Here is a 19,457-nt window from a genome sequence, read left to right as displayed (position 1 = left end):
AGGTACTGGGCTTCTCCTCCAGGAAAAACAAGGACTGGTTCGACGAAAACAGCCAGGAAATCCAGGAGCTGCTGGCAAAGAAGCGAGCTGCCCACCAGGCTCACCTTACAAAGCCGTCCTGTCCAGAGAAGAAACAAGCCTTCCGTCGCGCATGCAGCCATCTTCAGCGCAAACTCCGGGAGATCCAAAATGAGTGGTGGACTAGCCTCGCCAAACAAACCAGCTCAGCGCGGACATTGGCGACTTCAGGGGTTTCTACGAGGCTCTAAAGGCTGTGTACGGCCCCTCACCCCAAGTCCAAAGCCCGCTGCGCAGCTCAGACGGCAAAGTCCTCCTCAGCGACAAGATCTCCATCCTCAACCGATGGTCAGAACACTTCCAATCTCTTTTCAGTGCCAACCGCTCAGTCCAAGATTCCGCCCTGCTCCAGCTCCCTCAACAGCCCCTAAGGCTAGAGCTGGATGAGGTTCCCACCCTGGATGAGACATATAAGGCAATCGAACAACTGAAAAGTGGCAAAGCAGCAGGTATGGATGGAATCCCCCCAGAAGTCTGGAAGGCTGGCGGCAAAACTCTGCATGCCAAACTGCATGAGTTTTTCAAGCTTTGTTGGGACCAATGTAAACTGCCTCAGGATCTTCGTAATGCCACCATCATCACCCTGTACAAAAACAAAGGCGAGAAATCAGACTGCTCAAACTACAGGGGAATCACGTTGCTCTCCATTGCAGGCAAAATCTTCGCTAGGATTCTACTAAATAGAATAATACCTAGTGTCGCCGAGAATATGCTCCCAGAATCACAGTGCGGCTTTCGCGCAAACAGAGGAACTACTGACATGGTCTTTGCCCTCAGACAGCTCCAAGAAAAGTGCAGAGAACAAAACAAAGGACTCGACATCACCTTTGTTGACCTCACCAAAGCCTTCGACACCGTGAGCAGGAAAGGGCTTTGGCAAATACTAGAGCGCATCGGATGTCCCCCAAAGTTCCTCAACATGATTATCCAACTGCACGAAAACCAACAAGGTCGGGTCAGATACAGCAATGAGCTCTCTGAACCCTTCTCCATTAACAATGGCGTGAAGCAAGGCTGTGTTCTCGCACCAACCCTCTTTTCAATCTTCTTCAGCATGATGCTGAACCAAGCCATGAAAGACCCCAACAATGAAGACGCTGTTTACATCCGGTACCGCACGGATGGCAGTCTCTTCAATCTGAGGCGCCTGCAAGCTCACACCAAGACACAAGAGAAACTTGTCCGTGAACTACTCTTTGCAGACGATGCCGCTTTAGTTGCCCATTCAGAGCCAGCTCTTCAGCGCTTGACGTCCTGCTTTGCAGAAACTGCCAAAATGTTTGGCCTGGAAGTCAGCCTGAAGAAAACTGAGGTCCTCCATCAGCTCGCTCCCCACCATGACTACCAGCCCCCCAACATCTCCATCGGGCACACAAAACTCAAAACGGTCAACCAGTTTACCTATCTCGGCTGCACCATTTCATCAGATGCAAGGATCGACAATGAGATAGACAACAGACTCGCCAAGGCAAATAGCGCCTTTGGAAGACTACACAAAAGAGTCTGGAAAAACAACCAACTGAAAAACCTCACAAAGATAAGCGTATACAGAGCCGTTGTCATACCCACACTCCTGTTCGGCTCCGAATCATGGGTCCTCTACCGGCACCACCTAAGGCTCCTAGAACGCTTCCACCAGCGTTGTCTCCGCTCCATCCTCAACATCCATTGGAGCGCTCACATCCCTAACGTCGAAGTACTCGAGATGGCAGAGGTCGACAGCATCGAGTCCACGCTGCTGAAGATCCAGCTGCGCTGGATGGGTCACGTCTCCAGAATGGAGGACCATCGCCTTCCCAAGATCGTGTTATATGGCGAGCTCTCCACTGGCCACCGTGACAGAGGTGCACCAAAGAAAAGGTACAAGGACTGCCTAAAGAAATCTCTTGGTGCCTGCCACATTGACCACCGCCAGTGGGCTGATAACGCCTCAAACCGTGCATCTTGGCGCCTCACAGTTTGGCGGGCAGCAACCTTCTTTGAAGAAGACCGCAGAGCCCACCTCACTGACAAAAGACAAAGGAGGAAAAACCCAACACCCAACCCCAACCAACCAATTTTCCCCTGCAACCGCTGCAATCGTGTCTGCCTGTCCCGCATCGGACTTGTCAGCCATAAACGAGCCTGCAGCTGACGTGGACTTTTTACCCCCTCCATAAATCTTCGTCCGCGAAACCAAGCCAAAGGATAGGAGGTGCTCAGACACCTTTCCGTGCGATGTAATAAAAATGCAAGCTTAATCGTCTTTCCTGGACAGTTTTCTCTAAATTTACACCCACTTAATTTAAATTATGCTAAACGTGGTAACCTTTCATTTGGTAAGAATTTTCCAAGATTGATCATCTTCTATATCTTGTCTCTGATGGGTGGCTGTGGTGGAAGGGTTGATACAGATATGAGTGGAAAACTATGAATAGCGGATGAATGCTTGCTGAATCCCCCCATGCTGTGTGTCGCCGCATCAATTTGTGTTCTCTTTGCCTTGGGTCTCAAACAATTGACCTACAGGCAGAGTGGTGCGGTCTCAGTCAAGCCTGGGACTGCAGGGTCTTTCTGTACTTTATTAAAATTGTGCATCCTTCCTGCCATTTCCATGCTTTTGTAGCAAACGATTACATGCAAGATCCCAAGACGTAGGAGCAGAAATAGGCGATTTTTGCCCATCGAGTCTGCCACGCCATCTATTTTCCCACTCAACCCCACTACCTGGCCTTCTCCCCATAACCTTTGATGCCCTGGCTGATCAAGAACCTAACAAGCTCTGCCTTAAATAAAATTAAAAGGATCTCCATTAAGAAGTAGAAGAAATTAGTAGAATCCTAGTGTCTCGCTTGATTCTAATAACGCATACTTATATGTTTTTCAGTATCAGATATTTATTCCCATGGTGAACAAGGTGATGCAGCGCCACAGGATTAACCATCAACGATACGATGTGTTAATATGTCGCATTGCCAAGGTGAGCCTGAACTCCATTCCTGTTTTAAGTTTGGAAAAATGTACTGTACTGCCTGGATTCTGTTGAGTTATTAACCTCAAACCTGCCACATCTCCCATTCAGTGAGTTTTGGGTAAGGGCAGCAGGTGCAATATCACCGCCACTTGTCTCCCTCCAAGTTGCATACCATTCTGACATGGCAGTGCATTACCATTTTAATTGCGCAAGCTCTGAACCTCTTCATCGTCTACCTTGAATTGTAGTTTTGGTGGTCATCAAAAGCTCAACCGTTCTGTTCTTCAGCATTTATCATGTATTCACAGTGTGATGTGTACTGATCTAAGTTTGATAAGATGTGACTTTATGGACAACGCATTCGTGATTTGTTAAATAAAGTATGCTAACCGGCAGACTCAATATTTGACTCTTATCAAACTAGATCAAAGTATTCCAAAGTTTTTTTTCCTAATATGTATTTTTTTTCTATTTCAGTAGAATTTTTAAGCACACTTTCCAGTTTCTCAGCCACCCTCTTCTATATTCCATTTCATTTCTCTAGTCCCACTTTGAAGAATTATTTCAATTATGATTAATTAAATATGTGTATTTTTGCCAAATGCAAATTTACTGGCACTTCAGTGAAATTCGGTGCAGGTGAAATGCTTTCTTCTGAGGTATAAGGTAATATCTTCAGAAAAATTCTGACTTTTTGTTTCCATTTGTTAAGGACATAATTTCAATTTGTGTACAACAGGGCTACACGCTGGCTGAAGAAGATGAAGATCCCATCATATTTCAACACCGCAGTTTACGGGGCAATCAAGGTGAAACGCTATCTAGTGGACCTGTGGAAACTGGACCGATGAAGAAATTGCATGTCAGCACCACCAACCTGCAGAAGGTTTGTCCATGGTTAAAGATGAAATCAATGTGCCATTTTAAGTCTGTGTATTTCGCACAAATCCTGGGTAGAGACATCAGACACTGCTTTTATTGAACTGTGCAACTTAACGCAAACATATAGGCAATGTGAATTTTAAGCGGAAATAGTTCACTGCAAAGCATTGACGCAGTTAAGGCAACGTGTATCATACTTTGGGCATCAAAACAAGCAGTAAATGTCAAGACAGATTGCAAAAAAAGTTTCAGATTTTAGATTTCAAGAAGCTGCTTCATGTCTATTGTGTTCTTTAACTGCTCATGGCAAAATTTAAATGTCGGAAGCATATTTAGCAACTCATTAATCAAACATCATCGTGTTTGCCATCATTCTGCATGGATGTGAAATTGCAGCAAGTGCAACTGTGTTTCAACAGTTTTATATGGCAGCTATTTGCTTTGAACAGTGTAGAGCAAATAACGTTAATTTCTGCTGATCACTACGCAAGCTATATTTAATATTGTTTTATTGATATTGCATTACAAATAAAAACTTCAGGTCGTATCGTAAATGCTTACATACATAGATCTGCTTCCACAATTCGCATTTCTTCACATTAAGTGGTCTGGGCTTTTTACCTGTTAGCCAAGGCTTGCTTGCTTAGCATTTTGTTAATTCTATAGGTTGTGGATTCAAATCCCCCTCCCGGTGTCAGTGCAAAATCAAGGGGCTTTCCTTAAATTAAGCCCTCCCTTTTTCAAAGTGAAACTTATGGTGATAATAATGTCTGGTCATCATCAGGTTGTTTTTGTGCAAATTGGCTGTATCTTTCATCCATCTGCTAAGGTACAAGATGACGTGCAGTCCTGGTGGTGAAAGGGGATTTGTTCCATGTTTTAAATGGGCCGATAATCATTGCTTGTTGTGAGTGGTTCTATGCACAAACAAGTGTTTTTTTTTGTGTCTGTGTTTTCTAATAATTGCTTTAATTTATCCTTGCAATAGCCAGTTGTACATTCTAATTACTCTCAGGGTAAAGAAGTATCTGTGGAATTCCCTGTGTGCATACTAGCAACAAACCATTGTGCAAAGGGATATGACTGTGGCATCTAGTATGAGAGACGTTGTTAGCCATTAGGGATAACACCAAATTTTTAAAATATATAATTCAAGCTCTATTAAAAATGGTAGATTGAATCGAATTGAATTGTACCATGATTCAGTTTAAAACAAAAAACTTTATTTTGCTGCTGTACAGGAAAGTGAACTCTAAGCAGGTAATGCACATAAATAAAAGTAGGGAATAGTCTCACAAAAAATTAATTAGTACAACAAAAAGTTCAAAAACATAGTGAAAAGTACAGTTTTAAACAACAGGACAAGGGCATCGAGTTTTGCTTGTGAGAGATCCATTTAAGAGTCTGATAACAACAGAAAAGATATGGTCCTTGAATCGGGAAGTTCGTGTTTTCATACGCACGTATCTTCAGATACAGCAATGAGCTCTCTGAACCCTTCTCCATTAACAATGGCGAGAAGCAAGGCTGCGTTCTCTCACCAACCCTCTTTTCAATCTTCTTCAGCATGATGCTGAAACAAGCCATGAAAGACCTCAACAATAAAGACGCTGTTTACATCCGGTACCGCACGGATGGCAGCCTCTTCAATCTGAGGCGCCTGCAAGCTCACACCAAGACCCAAGAGCAACTTGTCCGTGAACTACTCTTTGCAGACGATGCCGCTTTAGTTGCCCATTCAGAGCCAGCTCTTCAGCGCTTGACGTCCTGTTTTGTGAAAACTGCCAAAATGTTTGGCCTGGAAGTCAGCCTGAAGAAAACCGAGGTCCTCCATCAGCCAGCTCCCCACCATGACTACCAGCCCCCCCACATCTCCATCGGGCACATAAAACTGAAAACGGTCAACCAGTTTACCTATCTCGGCTGCACCATTTCATCGGATGCGAGGATCGACAACGAGATAGACAACAGACTCGCCAAGGCAAATAGTGCCTTTGGAAGACTACACAAAAGAATCTGGAAAAACCTCACAAAGTTTAGCGTATATAGAGCCTTTTTCATACCCACACTCCTGTTCGGCTCCGAATCATGGGTCCTCTACTGGCATCACCTATGGCTCCTAGAATGCTTCCACCAGCGTTGTCTCCGCTCCATCCTCAACATTCATTGGAGCGACTTCATCACCAACATCAAAGTACTCGAGATGGCAGAGGCTGACAGCATCGAATCCACACTGCTGAAGATCCAACTGCGCTGGGTAGGTCACGTCTCCAGAATGGAGGACCATCGCCTTCCCAAGATCGTATTATATGGCGAGCTCTCCACTGGCCACCGAGACAGAGGTGCACCAAAGAAGAGGTACAAGGACTGCCTAAAGAAATCTCTTGGTGCCTGCCCCATTGACCACCACCAGTGGGCTGATATCGCATCAAACCGTGCATGTTGGCGCCTCACAGTTCGGCGGGCAACAACCTCCTTTGAAGAAGACCGCAGAGCCCACCTCACTGACAAAAGACAAAGGAGGAAAAACCCAATACCCAACCCCAACCAACCAATTTTCCCTTGCAACCGCTGCAACCGTGTCTGCCTGTCCCGCATCGGACTTGTCAGCCACAAAGAAGCCTGCAGCTGATGTGGACATTACCCCTCCATAAATCTACGTCTGCGAAGCCAAGCCAAAGAGAAACAGAGATCTTCAGCCTGACAGAATTGGAGGGGTGACTCCTTTAATATATTGGTAGTTTCAATAGGAGACAACAGGAGGAATAAACTTATGACCTGAGCTGTATTTTCAGCTCTGATTTTTGATCTTTGTGGCTAATTAATTTATTGCATGACTTTAGTAGATGACGATGGGCACTTTAGTACATTTCCTATCATGTTTAAGATACCCCAAAGCATTTTGCAGCCAATAAATTATTTTACAAGTGTAAATATAGAAAATGAAGCAACAAATTTGTGCTTAACTCTCACAAATGGCAATGAACTACAAATGTGTAAGTTTCTGTTGTAATGTTGAGTGAAGACTCGAGGCCCTTTCAAGCAAGGAAAGTGCCCGACTGTAAAGGTGGAGGTTCTCCGCCCTTTCACCCAAAGACTTAACTTTCTGAATGCTCCGTGGTCGAATCCAACCCTTCTCGGAGAAGGATAATCGGCGGAGCGCAGCCTGGCCTGAATGTCCAGCTGCTGCTGTGAGCGGCTGGTTGGGGGGCGAACTGATGATGCCATCAGCCCACGACCCATCTCCCCACTCGCCCCTCTCCCTCCATGCCCCCCTTAAGGCAGGGGCAGTGGGCGTGAATTGTCAGGGCAGTGACGGCGGGTGGGTGCCGCAAGGGCAGGGGCTGATCAGTGCGGGCTGCGACCGCTTCACTGGGCCACTTCAGCCTTCGTGGCCGCGCTCTGCGCCTCAAAACGCGGCAGAGCAATGGCTGTCTTCCCTACCCATAATCCCCCACGCAGCTGGAATTGCTCTGAGAAACAGAGCCATTGCTTTTCCATGTAGTCATGAGGGGTAGGGCTATGGCACCAGTCGCCCCACTTCCATCGGATTCGATGGCACTACGAGGTGCCACTCAATATGAATGCAACGCAGGAGCAGCTTTTTAGGGGTGCTCTGTGATCCAGGTTTTTTCGTTCCCTTGTCAAGCGTGCTACCATAGCTGACAAGCTATTGATTTCAGACATGTACACAAATTTGGGGATGTGTTGGAGATTTGAAAATACTCGATGAACTATAACTTAATAATGTGAGATTAGAAGTAGTTATTTTAGTGGTCAAATTTTCATTTGAATTCGATGCTTTTTTTTTGAATTTCCAAGGAATTCGGTCATTATTAGAAACCAAAATCATTGTTTTGAAGTACTGTTGGTGATTAATGACAAATAAATGCTTTTTTAAAAAAAAAAATAGATGTCCAGCATGGTAACAGGCCCTTCTGGTCTATGACCCCATGCCCCCAATACATCAACTCACTTCCGACCCCTGTGCATCAGAGGAAACGCACGCAGACACGGGGGAAAATGTACCAACTCCTCGCAGGCAACGCTGGGTCGCTGCTGCTGTGATAATAGCATTCCACTAACCGTGCCACTCATAATGAGATTCCTCAGAACGCAGGCAATGATCCTTTCATTTAACTTTGGATCCCAACTATTGTTTTTGAAAAGCTGTTTCGTTAATAAAATTAGGATGATTTGTGAGGACCATGGAAATTAGCTATTTACACTGAAGATTCTGTTGTGAAACTGCTTGACATGTGACTGGTAGCTCTTTGTATTTCTGTTTCAGGCATGGGGAGCAGCTAGGAGAGTTTCAAAAGATGACTGGATGGAATGGCTGAGGCGATTAAGTGTGGAATTACTCAAAGAATCCCCATCACCTGCTCTCCGCTCCTGCTGGTCGCTAGCTCAGGCCTACAACCCTTTGGCCAGGTAAAAGTTCTAATTCTACTAACATTGTCAATTTAGAAATCATATGGATTAAATATTTGAATCACCAACAAATATAATCGAACTTTCAACTGGATCACGTTGAGCAGACCCAAAAAAAAGATGTTCTGAGGATGCTTTCCTGGTCTTCTGGGAGGGGTGTAACATCTTGTGTGGTCCGATACCTCGAAAACCATTGCCCTGCGTCTACACAGTAACACGTGATCGTCATCCCAAGGAACACCACAGGTCAAATTAAATACATTGGCTAAAAAAATAATAAATAGAAATATTGTGAACAATCGACAATAAAATTAGTGTTTTGGATTTTTTTAAAAATCCTGGTTTGCTTATCCTCATTTTGTATGAGACTGGTTTCAGAGGATTTTTGGAGTATATTTAAATATATGATTTATTAAGGTAGATAAGTCATTCTTATAATGTTAGTTAAAATGATGTTCAGTTTAGAAGATGTACTAATTATTATTTTCCAAATTTTATATTATTTTAAATCTTTTCTTGGCAATAACTGGTAAGATTGTAATTCCAGTGTGGGACTTGCATATTTATTTTGTGACAGTTCGACTGTGCTCTGGAATATTAGATAAAGTTTATTATGTATAGTGGCCCTATTTGTAAGCTGTTCTACCAATAAAATGATCAGTTTCTGAAGTTGAAAGTATTTTTCTGACTTCATTGATGAAGGCAATAAAATGAAGCACAAATGGAGTTCCTAATGCTCTTGTACCTGAAAGAATCTGGCCCCTTTTTTTAGGCACTGACTCGTTTGAGTTAACCAAAATCAGTAGGCAGAAAGTCAGAGGTTCAGCCTGTGGAAGGCTCTCAATCTCCACTACGCTTGTGTGGCAAAACTATGCCCGAGGTTTTGTTTCAGGTGAGAAGTCTGAGTGAGACCCGACCTTGTCATCCACCATTAAATAAGAACACAATAGGAGCAGGAGTCCGCCATCTGGCCCATCGATCCTGCTCCGCCAATCAATGAGAGGGCTGATCTGATGATAGGCTTTTCCCCCATATCACTTAATTTCCATACCATGTAAAAATCTATCCATCCTTGTCTTAAATGTATTTACTGAAGTATCCTCCACTCCTTCAATGGGCAACGAATTCCACCACCCTTTGGGAAAAGCAGTTCCTCCTCATTTTCATCCTTAAATCTATTACCTTGAATCCCCCACCAATGGAAACAACTGACCTATCTCTAGCTTATCTAAGCCTTTCACAGTTTTATGCGTTTCTATCAGATCCCCTCTCATTCTTCTAAATTTCAGTGAATATAGTCCCAGGAGACTCGCTCTCTCTTCATAGGGCCAACCCCTTTATCCCTGGAATCACCCTGGTGAAACTCTTCAGAATGGTTTGTTCACATTCACTGTCTCGGCTTAGACTTGGAAAATGAACTGTGACTGCACAGAAGCAGGCCCTCCTGCCCTATTCGTCCATGCTGACCAGGTTTTCTAACTGAGCTAGTCCCATTTACTTGAGTTTAGCCCAGACTTTTCCCAATTCATGTACCTGTATAAATGCCTTCTAAACTTTGTAATTGTATCCACCTCTGCTGCTGCTTTGAGCAGCCTGTTCCATTTGGCAACCACTCGCTGAATGGAAAAGATTGCCCCTCGGGACCTTTTTAAATCTTGCCTTGAATCCATGCCTTTTGTTTTTGGATCCCTTGCACAACCCCCTACCCTGGAAAAACGACTGTGACTATTAAAATTATCTACAACCTCTCATCATTTTTTAAATGACTCCAAGGTTACTCGTCGGCTTCCAGTGCTCCAAGAAAACAGTTAAGATTCAAGATTCCCTTATTGTCATGCAATTAAAAACAGTCCCATATTACACAAAATTTGCTTTCATCTACCATAAGGCAGACAGAAATTCCCTGAAGCGCCTCTTAGAGAGAAAGAGAAGCAAGTGTCCCAGCATATCCAGCTTGTCCTTTTAGTCTCAAGAATTCCAGTCCAGGTAAAATCCTTGTGAATCTTTAGGCCATTCTTGTCAGGCCTCCACCTGAAGGCTGGCTACAAGAGCAGATCTAAAATTTAAAACTTACCTTTCAGACAGCAGCCCTAAAAGGCTGCTCTCGCATCCCATTTATATCGAGAGGCGCCCTCCAGAGCCAGTGGAGGTGGGGCGACGGGTGCCGTAGCACCACCCGTCATAAATACATGGCAGAGCAATGGCTGTCTTCTCGACCCTCAATCTCCCACACTGCTCTGTGATTCCCAGAACATGGGGGATTACTGGTAGGGAAGATGGCCATTGCTTTGTCGCGTTTTGAGCCGCTGAGAGCAACCCCGAAGGCAGAAGTGGCCCAGTGAGGCTGTCACAGCCCACACCGGCCGCCCCCTGATGGTTCCTGCTACCCCAATGGCCCCGCCGGCCCCCACTGCCCCGATGGCTCCTGTCTGCTGTCTGTCTTTGGGGGTCATGGAGGGAGAGGCATGAGTGGGGAGATGGGTCGTGGATTGATGGCATCATCAGCTGCCCCTAACCAGCTACTATACATTCAGGTCAGGCGGCGGAGCTCAGCGCTCCACCAGTTATCCTTCCCCGAGAAGGGGGACGAGTTGGCACTTCAGAGCTGGCCACGGCACATTCAGAAAGGTGCGTCTTTAGGCGTAAGGGCGAAGAACCTCTGCCTTTACAGACAGACGGATGTTTTCCCTACTTGAAAGTGCCTCTTATTGGATCATTTCCAGCTTAATGACCTCTTTCCCTATGGGTGGGAGGCCAGAATACTTCAAATGAGGTGTCAATGACATCTTGAACAGTTGTAATACGATGCCACATCTCCTATAGTCAAAGTCCAGACTGATTAAGCTAACTGTGCTATATGCTTTGCCACAGACTATACTTGGATTGCCAGTTTCTTTTTGAATAGTTTATATTTCCACATAAGTTTGTTCAGCCATATACGGTGTCCTGCCAACAATGGCAGTTCACATTCAAATAGACATATATTCATTTTCTTCATGACTAAATATATAACATACATATAAAAAAATATATTTATATATTATATTTTAAAAAAATATATATATACATATAAGCCCGTGTCTCTTTCAACCCCCCCCCTCCCCCAACCCATACAACAAGACGACTCACTCAAACTTCAACCAACAACAACAAAACTTTATAACACTAGGAAAATCAATAATAAGTAAGGGCGGGGATTGTCGCAGCTCAGTGGGTGGCCCCTTGGCCGATATTCATTCCTGACTTACCTCGATCGGGATCAGTGCGAGGGAGAGGAAGCCGCAGCAAGGAACGTGGAAACCAATCACCGCCATGCGCCTACGTAGGGCATGTACGGCTGCCAGATCTTGCGAAAGGGACCGTATTTGTTTCTCAGGTTGTAAGTTATTTTCTCCACACAGCTCTGCATTTACTTGTTCCATCGTTCGATACTAAGACTAGAGACAGACTTCCAAGTCGCCAGAATGCCCTTCCTGGCCACTGTCAATGCGATTAACACAAACTGGACTGCCATCTTGGTATTTGCAGGCCTGTCCCTCTATTCAACAGCAATTTTCTTCTGCCTTCCTATTTACTGTGCGAGTCCTGTTCTGCTTTGATATATCAATATGCATCACCTCACACTTCTCTGAATTAAACTGATATCAGTCAGGTCACACTGTACCCACAACAAGAGGAAGACAAATTCATCATAAATAAGGTACTATTAGAAATGTGCTTGATTGAAAACCACAGTTCATACTGTGTAAACGCCAGAGGACATGTGTACAAAGTGAAGGGAGAAAAGTTTAGGGGAGACATCAGGGGTAAGTTTTTTTTTTACACAGAGTTGTGGGTGCCTGGAATGCCTTGCCGGGTATGGTGGTGGAGGCTGTAGCATTAGGGGCATTTCAGGGACTCAGACGGACACATGGATGAAAGGAAAATAGAGGGTTATGGGGTAGGGAGGATTTAGTATTGAAGAGAAGGAATATATGGGTTGGCACAACATCGAGGGCTGAAGGGCCTGGACTGTGCTGTAGTGTTCTATATTTCAAATGATAATTTTTATAATGAAGAAATATTTTGATGTAAACATAATTTGATTTTTGCATTGTATGTTAATATTTTGATATTCTTTCCATGCAGGGATCTGTTTAATGCAGCCTTCTTGTCCTGTTGGTCAGAACTGCATGAATCACAGCAAGACGAGCTGATCAGAAGCATTGAGCAGGCTTTAATTTCTCAGGACATTGCTGAGGTCACACAAACCCTGCTGAACCTGGCAGAGTTCATGGAGCACAGTGACAAGGTAATACAGAACCAAAAATCTGCTGGAAACATCCCAAAGTTTCCAAAAAGCACAAATAAGGCTCTCGGATCTGAAATGTTAAGTTTTTCTTTTTATCACACTTGGTGCGTGGCCTGCACTTTCCCAACAATTCCAGTTTTTATGTCAAATTTCCAGAATCTGCTTTTTTTTTTGATTTTTCAAGAGAAGCTAAATTTGGCTGTATCAAATTCTAAATGCAGTTAAAATCCCCATTATGTGGAATTCAAGCAACCGACTGCAGAAAATAAATAGGTAAAAAGTTTAAAATTGGCGCCCCCAGTGGTTAGTCCGCTATTCGCGCAATACACAGTCTCAAGCAACCGGAAAATTCACCAATCCGGCCTCTTGCTTCTTCGGAAGGACTCGGGCCTGAATTGTTTTTTTTTTAATTTTTATTTTTCACACTATGAACCATACTGACCAAAATACATACAGACATTTTTCTCTTGAACATATAGTGTCATTTTCTCCCCTTTTCCCCCCCTCCCTTCCCTCCCTCCCTCACCCCCATTTATTTATTGAAAGTTCAATCTATATGATACATTAAACCCGTTAAACAATGTCGTCACTTAATAAAAATAAACAAGAAATTTTTGTCTTTTAAATACTGAGTCAGTTCATTTCGTTGTCTTCTCCTTCTGTCATTTTAGGTGGTGGAGGTCCGTGGTAGGATTTCTCTGTTGTATTTCATGTATGGTTCCCATATTTGTTCGAATATTGTGATGTTATTTCTTAAATTATATGTTATTTTTTTCTAATGGAATACATTTATTTATTTCTATGTACTATTGTATTCTCAAGTTGTCTTCTAATTTCCAGGTTGACATAATACATTTTTTTGCTACAGCTAGGGCTATCATAATAAATCTTTTTTGTGCTCCATCCAAGTCGAGTCCAAATTCTTTATTTCTTATATTACTTAGAAGGAAGATCTCTGGGTTTTTTGGTATATTGCTTTTTGTGATTTTATTTAATATCTGGTTTAGATCTTCCCAAAATTTTTTCACTTTCTCACATGCCCAAATTGCATGTATTGTTGTTCCCGTTTCCTTTTTACAGCGAAAACATCTGTCTGATACTGTTGGGAGGCCCGAAATGTCGATACTACATCTTTACCTCTGCGAGACCTGCTGAGTTCCTCCTCCAGAATTCTTGTGTTTTTACTGCTAAAGGCATTTGAGAGCACTTCAAAAACTTGTGCTTTTATTGTTACCTCACTCATTCACTGCAGGAAACCATCTCATAGCAGATGAGCTCTGCTTGTATTAAATATAAACATGCCATCCACAGTCATTGCTGGTGACCCGCAGATGCTGTCTTATATGCTGAATATTTCCAGCATTTCCTGTTTTTCATTTCAGATTTCCAACATTGACAGATTTTTTTTTCCTTGTACAGTTGGTCTCATTTTTCAATAATAAAATTAGAAGTTTTGGAGAAATCTTCATAACGAAGAGGGGAGAAAAAGTGACTAACTTCTTTCTTTCATCAGGGGCCTCTACCATTGAGAGATGATAATGGCATTGTCCTCCTTGGAGAGAGAGCGGCTAAATGTCGTGCCTATGCCAAAGCTTTGCATTATAAAGAGCTTGAGTTTCAAAAAGGTCCCTGTCCTGCAATTCTAGAATCATTAATTAGGTAAGTGGAGCTGCTTTGTTTAAAATGGACATATTTCATGTGCTGTAGTTTTGATTGCAGTAGCACAACTGGAAAATAATTAATTTAAAATATTTTGAATTTGAACGGTGAATTGACAAACTATAGTGGACTTTATTTTTTTTAAACCCTGCTTTTGCTAGTGTGCACAGTAGGAGGTTTTTCTTAAACAAAAATAAACTTTATTCACAATCTTCTTCTTTGGCTTGGCTTTGAGGACGAAGATTTATGGAGGGGGTAAAATGTCCACGTCAGCTGCATGCTCGTTTGTGGCTGACAAGTCCGATGCGGGACAGGCAGACACGATTGCAGCGGTTGCAGGGGAAAATTGGTTGGTTGGGGTTGGGTGTTGGGTTTTTCCTCCTTTGTCTATTGTCAGTGAGGTGGGCTCTGCGGTCGTCTTCAAAGGAGGTTGCTGCCCGTCGAACTGTGAGGCGCCAAGATGCACGGTTTGAGGCGATATCAGCCGACTGGCGGTGGTCAATGTGGCAGGCACCAAGAGATTTCTTTAGGCAGTCCTTGTACCTCTTCTTTGGTGCACCTCTGACACAATGGCCAGTGGAGAGCTCGCCATATAACACGACCTTGGGGAGTCGATGGTCCTCCATTCTGGAGACGTGACCTACCCAGCGCAGTTGGATCTTCAACAGCGTGGATTCGATGCTGTCGGCCTCTGCCGTCTCGAGTACTTCGATGTTAGGGATGAAGTCGCTCCAATGAATGTTGAGGATGGAGCGGAGACAACGCTGGTGGAAGCGTTCTAGGAGTCGTAGGTGATGCCGGTAGAGGACCCATGATTCGGAGCCGAACAGGAGTGTGGGTATGACAACGGCTCTGTATAAGCTTATCTTTGTGCAGTTTTTCAGTTGGTTGTTTTTCCAGACTCTTTTGTGTAGTCTTCCAAAGGCGCTATTTGCCTTGGTGAGTCTGTTGTCTATCTCGTTGTCGATCCTTGCATCCGATGAAATGGTGCACCCGAGATAGGTAAACTGGTTGACCGTTTTGAGTTTTGTGTGCCCAATGGAGATGTTGGGGGGCTGGTAGTCATGGTGGTTTGCTGGCTGATGGAGGACCTCAGTTTTCTTCAGGCTGACTTCCAGGCCAAACATTATGGCAGTTTCCGCAAAACAGGATGTCAAGCGCTGAAGAGCTGGCTCTGAATGGGCAACTAAAGCAGCATCGTCTGCAAAGAGTAGTTCACGGTCAAGTTGCTCTTGTGTCTTGGTGTCTTGGTTCACAATATATTGTTTTCAAAAGGAAACCTGTTCAAAGTCTCTTCGCACACTCTAGTGTCATATCCATACCTTTCCATCACTGTATATTATTGCATTAATTTTCAATTTGGCAGCATTCCCACTACTGAAGCACCTTGTTGTTACTTCTGTTGTTTGAGGGGCTTTCCCTCGGGCTCAGCCTCTCGATGCCTAGAACTGCTGACTGCAGACCTTCTCCGCCCAGCGCCTCAACACGTACTCCTGCAGCCTGGAATGTGCTTGTCGGCAGCATCGCAGATGCAGCGTGTGTGGTCTGTCGTCCGCTCCTATCCAACTCCATGCAGCCACCCTCAAATTTAGTCACAAAGTAAGGTCAATGCTTCATCTAATGTAACTGTGGAAGATAAAAACTCTTGATGAAGGAGACAAGATATAACAGGAATGATTTGGCTCAAGAAGACTATAGGGAAGGTGGAACCATCCTTCAACTAATGCCTTTCCCAATCCTATTCTCTCAGGTGTGATATACAGTATGTTATGATACAAGACAGTCATATATATTTGCATAAATTTAGGAAAGAGAAAGAAAATATGGGACGATTTAAGGATATTTGAAGTTGCAACAATAAAAGCGTAATTTAGTGGAATATTGCTCATAATAAAACAGCACAGTTTTCTTTTCACTCTCTTCTGGGTTGCCATTATACATGGCTGTCCAATTTGCCTGGAGGGCAGTATACCTTCAGTTCCAGTGAAGCTGGTTCCTTGACGCATTTCCAAAGAAACTTTTGTGTCTAAATTCACAAACCGAACTTTAACATTTGATCTGAAAGATGGACGTGAATAACATGTGTTCATTGTTTAAAAAAAAATAGTGAAGATAACAGCTGCGTCAGTGAAATGTTGATTTTCATAATGGTATATTTTTAATGGACATTAACCAGATTTCTAACCTTTCGTCCACTCTTGAGAATTATGTACTGTACTTGCATTTGGAAAATGTTTCAACCTTTAACATTGGTTTAAAAAGTTTCATCGTTTGAAATGTGTTGCTTATAACTTTTTAGATTTTGGTATTTTCTAAAGAATTTTCACAAGTTTAGAGATCTGACTAAAGGTTATGGGTAACTGTATTAATAATTGGGAATTTTGATTATTGTTATTTGTTCCTCCCAGAAACATGAACAATGATTTCACAAATATAAGAATGTTTGCCCCTGTAAAGCTCGTTGTTGATAAGCTGGTTTCTAAATGAAACTCAGTCTAACTAAAATCTTCATTAATGCAACCTCAAAGGAAATAACTTGATTGAAGAAAATCTGGAGATTGATTCCTCGAAGACAGTGAACGTTTTTCATGTTGGGCAACTTGATTAATTTTGCAATTTGAGATCAGGTACTCAGTCAACTATATTTTGTTCAGATATTGATGATTTTTTTTTCCCCTTTGGCTTCTTCCACAGGTTATGCCGATATAAAATTGGCCTTTTATTTATCTCTGACTTGCATTAACAAAGGAGGAGGTGATAAATGGCTAGATGTTGCTGGGATAACTGTGCTAAATGTCTAAGTGTGCAGCAGCCATAAAAAAAAATATGGCTGGTATTTGTATTTTCTATTTGTTACTTTTCATAATTTGGGGAAGGAAAATAATTTGTTTTTTATAAGTGTAATATGATGAACGGCACCTAAGGTAGATGCTGGATAAGAGAATTTCCCGGTTGCATGAATGGAATACTAATGGTGAGGTGTGGCAATTTTAAACTTTCCTATTTTTTACCCATTTATTTTCTTTTTGCCGGTTTCTTGAGGCAGCCAGATAATGGGGATTTTGCTGTAGAATCTCCCCCAAAAAAATCAGGCCCAGAAGGTGGCCACTCAACCCATCAGATCCACGACTCCAAAACTAACTGTGCCTTCCCGCGTGATGCCCACAAGTCTTGGCTCTAAGGGCACAGCAATAAATGGTTTAAATGTGACTTGGGTTTCTACTTTTGCCTCTTGTTAGCAGTGATCTGCTGATCCCTGCTACACTCTACACTCCTCTTGATTTGGTGGGGGTGGGGGTTGGGGGGGGGGGAAGGAGGAATCCTCATCTTCCCTCAACTTCCACTATAAATTTATGCCTTTGGACCTTCCCTGTTTATTCCAATTTATAAGTTTAGTGTCCCTTCAGCCATATTTATTCCAAAGGAAACAACTCCAGCTTGCCCTGTCTTTCCTCTTGGCTATTGCTTTGCAATCTTGTTGCTATCCTTTCAAATCTCCCACCAATTTTCTCTATCTTGAAATGTGACCACAGTGTCAAGCTCCTGAAGAAGGAGTGTTGTACATTATTTTAGCATCACCACCCTTGTATTCTGTTCCCTGGCTGATAAGGGTCCTTTTGAATGTAATATTAATCTTCGAGAACCTGAGAACAAACACTCCAAGGTTTATTAGTTCTTCCACACCACTCAAAATATCATTTGTGTATTTAATTTCCTTTCAATAATCTTTTATATAAAAAAAAACCCAACTATTTACATCTTCAAGCAGTCCTTGGTGTTTAAGACAGCTATTTACTACTTTTTATTTTTGTCCTATGGTCCCCTTAGGACTCTGCTCGAAGTTTATGGGCCCCCTTCTCTGTGAAGCAGTCGTTTAGTTGGTTTCTACAATACTTCTCTCCTGCGAATTACATTAATTTTTTTTTTAAATTATGATTTCAGTCTGTGCCACTTCCCCTTTAAATGTGCTGTGGCCCATAATGGGGTGGGGGGAAGTATATTGCCCTCATGGAGAACGGCTGGTCGAAGATGCACCCATGGAGAATGGCTGGTCGAAGATGCACCCATGGAGAATGGCTGGTCGAAGATGCACCCATGGAGAATGGCTGGTCGAAGATGCACCCATGGAGAATGGCTGGTCGAAGATGCACCCATGGAGAATGGCAGGTCGAAGATGCACCCATGGAGAATGGCTGGTCGAAGATGCACCCATGGAGAATGGCTGGTCGAAGATGCACCCATGGAGAATGGCAGGTCGAAGATGCACACATGGAGAATGGCTGGTCGAAGATGCACCCATGGAGAATGGCTGGTCGAAGATGCACCCGTGGAGAAGGGCTGGTCGAAGATGCACCCGTGGAGAAGGGCTGGTCGAAGATGCACCCGTGGAGAAGGGCTGGTCGAAGATGCACTGCAGCTCCTGAAATGTCTCTTGTCGCAGTACGCCTTCTAATAAGCTTGTGGGCACTGTGTGCTCCCTATTCAGGAATGCCTTGAGAGAGAGTGTAGCCAGTTGACTTGGATAGAACCTTGCTGAATGAACCAGTGAGTAGTCAGTATGATTGGCTCTGGTATACCTTCACAGGGGTCTTCATGGTTTCATTCAATGCAAGTTTTTATGTACTGATTTGCTGACAATTAACTACATGAATTGTAGTTGCTGTTTTATCTTATTTGGATTTTTACCTGCTGTATTTACAAGCATCAGGGAAGCATGCTTCCCACTGGAGATCATTTGATCTTTTTACAGCCAGTTTATATGCCACTCATCTCTTACTCTGTCAACTTGAGTTTCATCAGTGAGGTGCTAAATTAAAACCTTACTCAATAGCCCCTTACACACCGCTGATTCCGTGTGGGTTAAGCGGCTAATTTAGTGGGTCCGTTCCCATGTGAAACGTCCCAACCTGGCAGGGCGAGTTAACTCACTGATCGCCTCCCGGCGGTGTGAAAGTATGACCTGCTCTCACATTGTCACCACTGGAGGCAGGAGCTCCCTTAAAATGCTGGGTTGCCAATTAACCAGGTAAATCGTGGTGCAGTAGGAAAGGGTCCCGAGTGTGGCATGCCCGGTAAGTTTTCCCGCTTCCTAGGAAGGTTGGCAGTGTGAAAGGGGCTAGCTTTATAGATTGCCTTGCCTCGTCAATACCAAACCATAGT

General features: G+C 43.5%; 1 protein-coding gene across 7 annotated transcripts in view; it reads left to right on the top strand.

The window, feature by feature from the left end:
* mtor (mechanistic target of rapamycin kinase) overlaps window positions 1-19,457 on the top strand; it is a 275,568-nt gene that overhangs the window by 100,537 nt on the left and 155,574 nt on the right. For all 7 annotated transcript variants that reach the window (XM_069919038.1, XM_069919040.1, XM_069919037.1 and 4 more), the window contains exons 24-28: window positions 2,945-3,037; window positions 3,771-3,917; window positions 8,205-8,347; window positions 12,476-12,638; window positions 14,152-14,297. In XM_069919038.1, coding sequence (XP_069775139.1) covers window positions 2,945-3,037; window positions 3,771-3,917; window positions 8,205-8,347; window positions 12,476-12,638; window positions 14,152-14,297 — 692 coding nt within the window. The remainder of the gene's footprint in view (window positions 1-2,944; window positions 3,038-3,770; window positions 3,918-8,204; window positions 8,348-12,475; window positions 12,639-14,151; window positions 14,298-19,457) is intronic.

This window comes from Narcine bancroftii, chromosome 2 (assembly GCF_036971445.1).
Source record: "Narcine bancroftii isolate sNarBan1 chromosome 2, sNarBan1.hap1, whole genome shotgun sequence".
In the NCBI taxonomy this organism is placed as follows: domain Eukaryota; kingdom Metazoa; phylum Chordata; class Chondrichthyes; order Torpediniformes; family Narcinidae; genus Narcine; species Narcine bancroftii.
The sequence above is the reverse complement of the archived record's forward strand: the minus strand, read 5'-3'. Positions and strand labels throughout refer to the sequence as shown.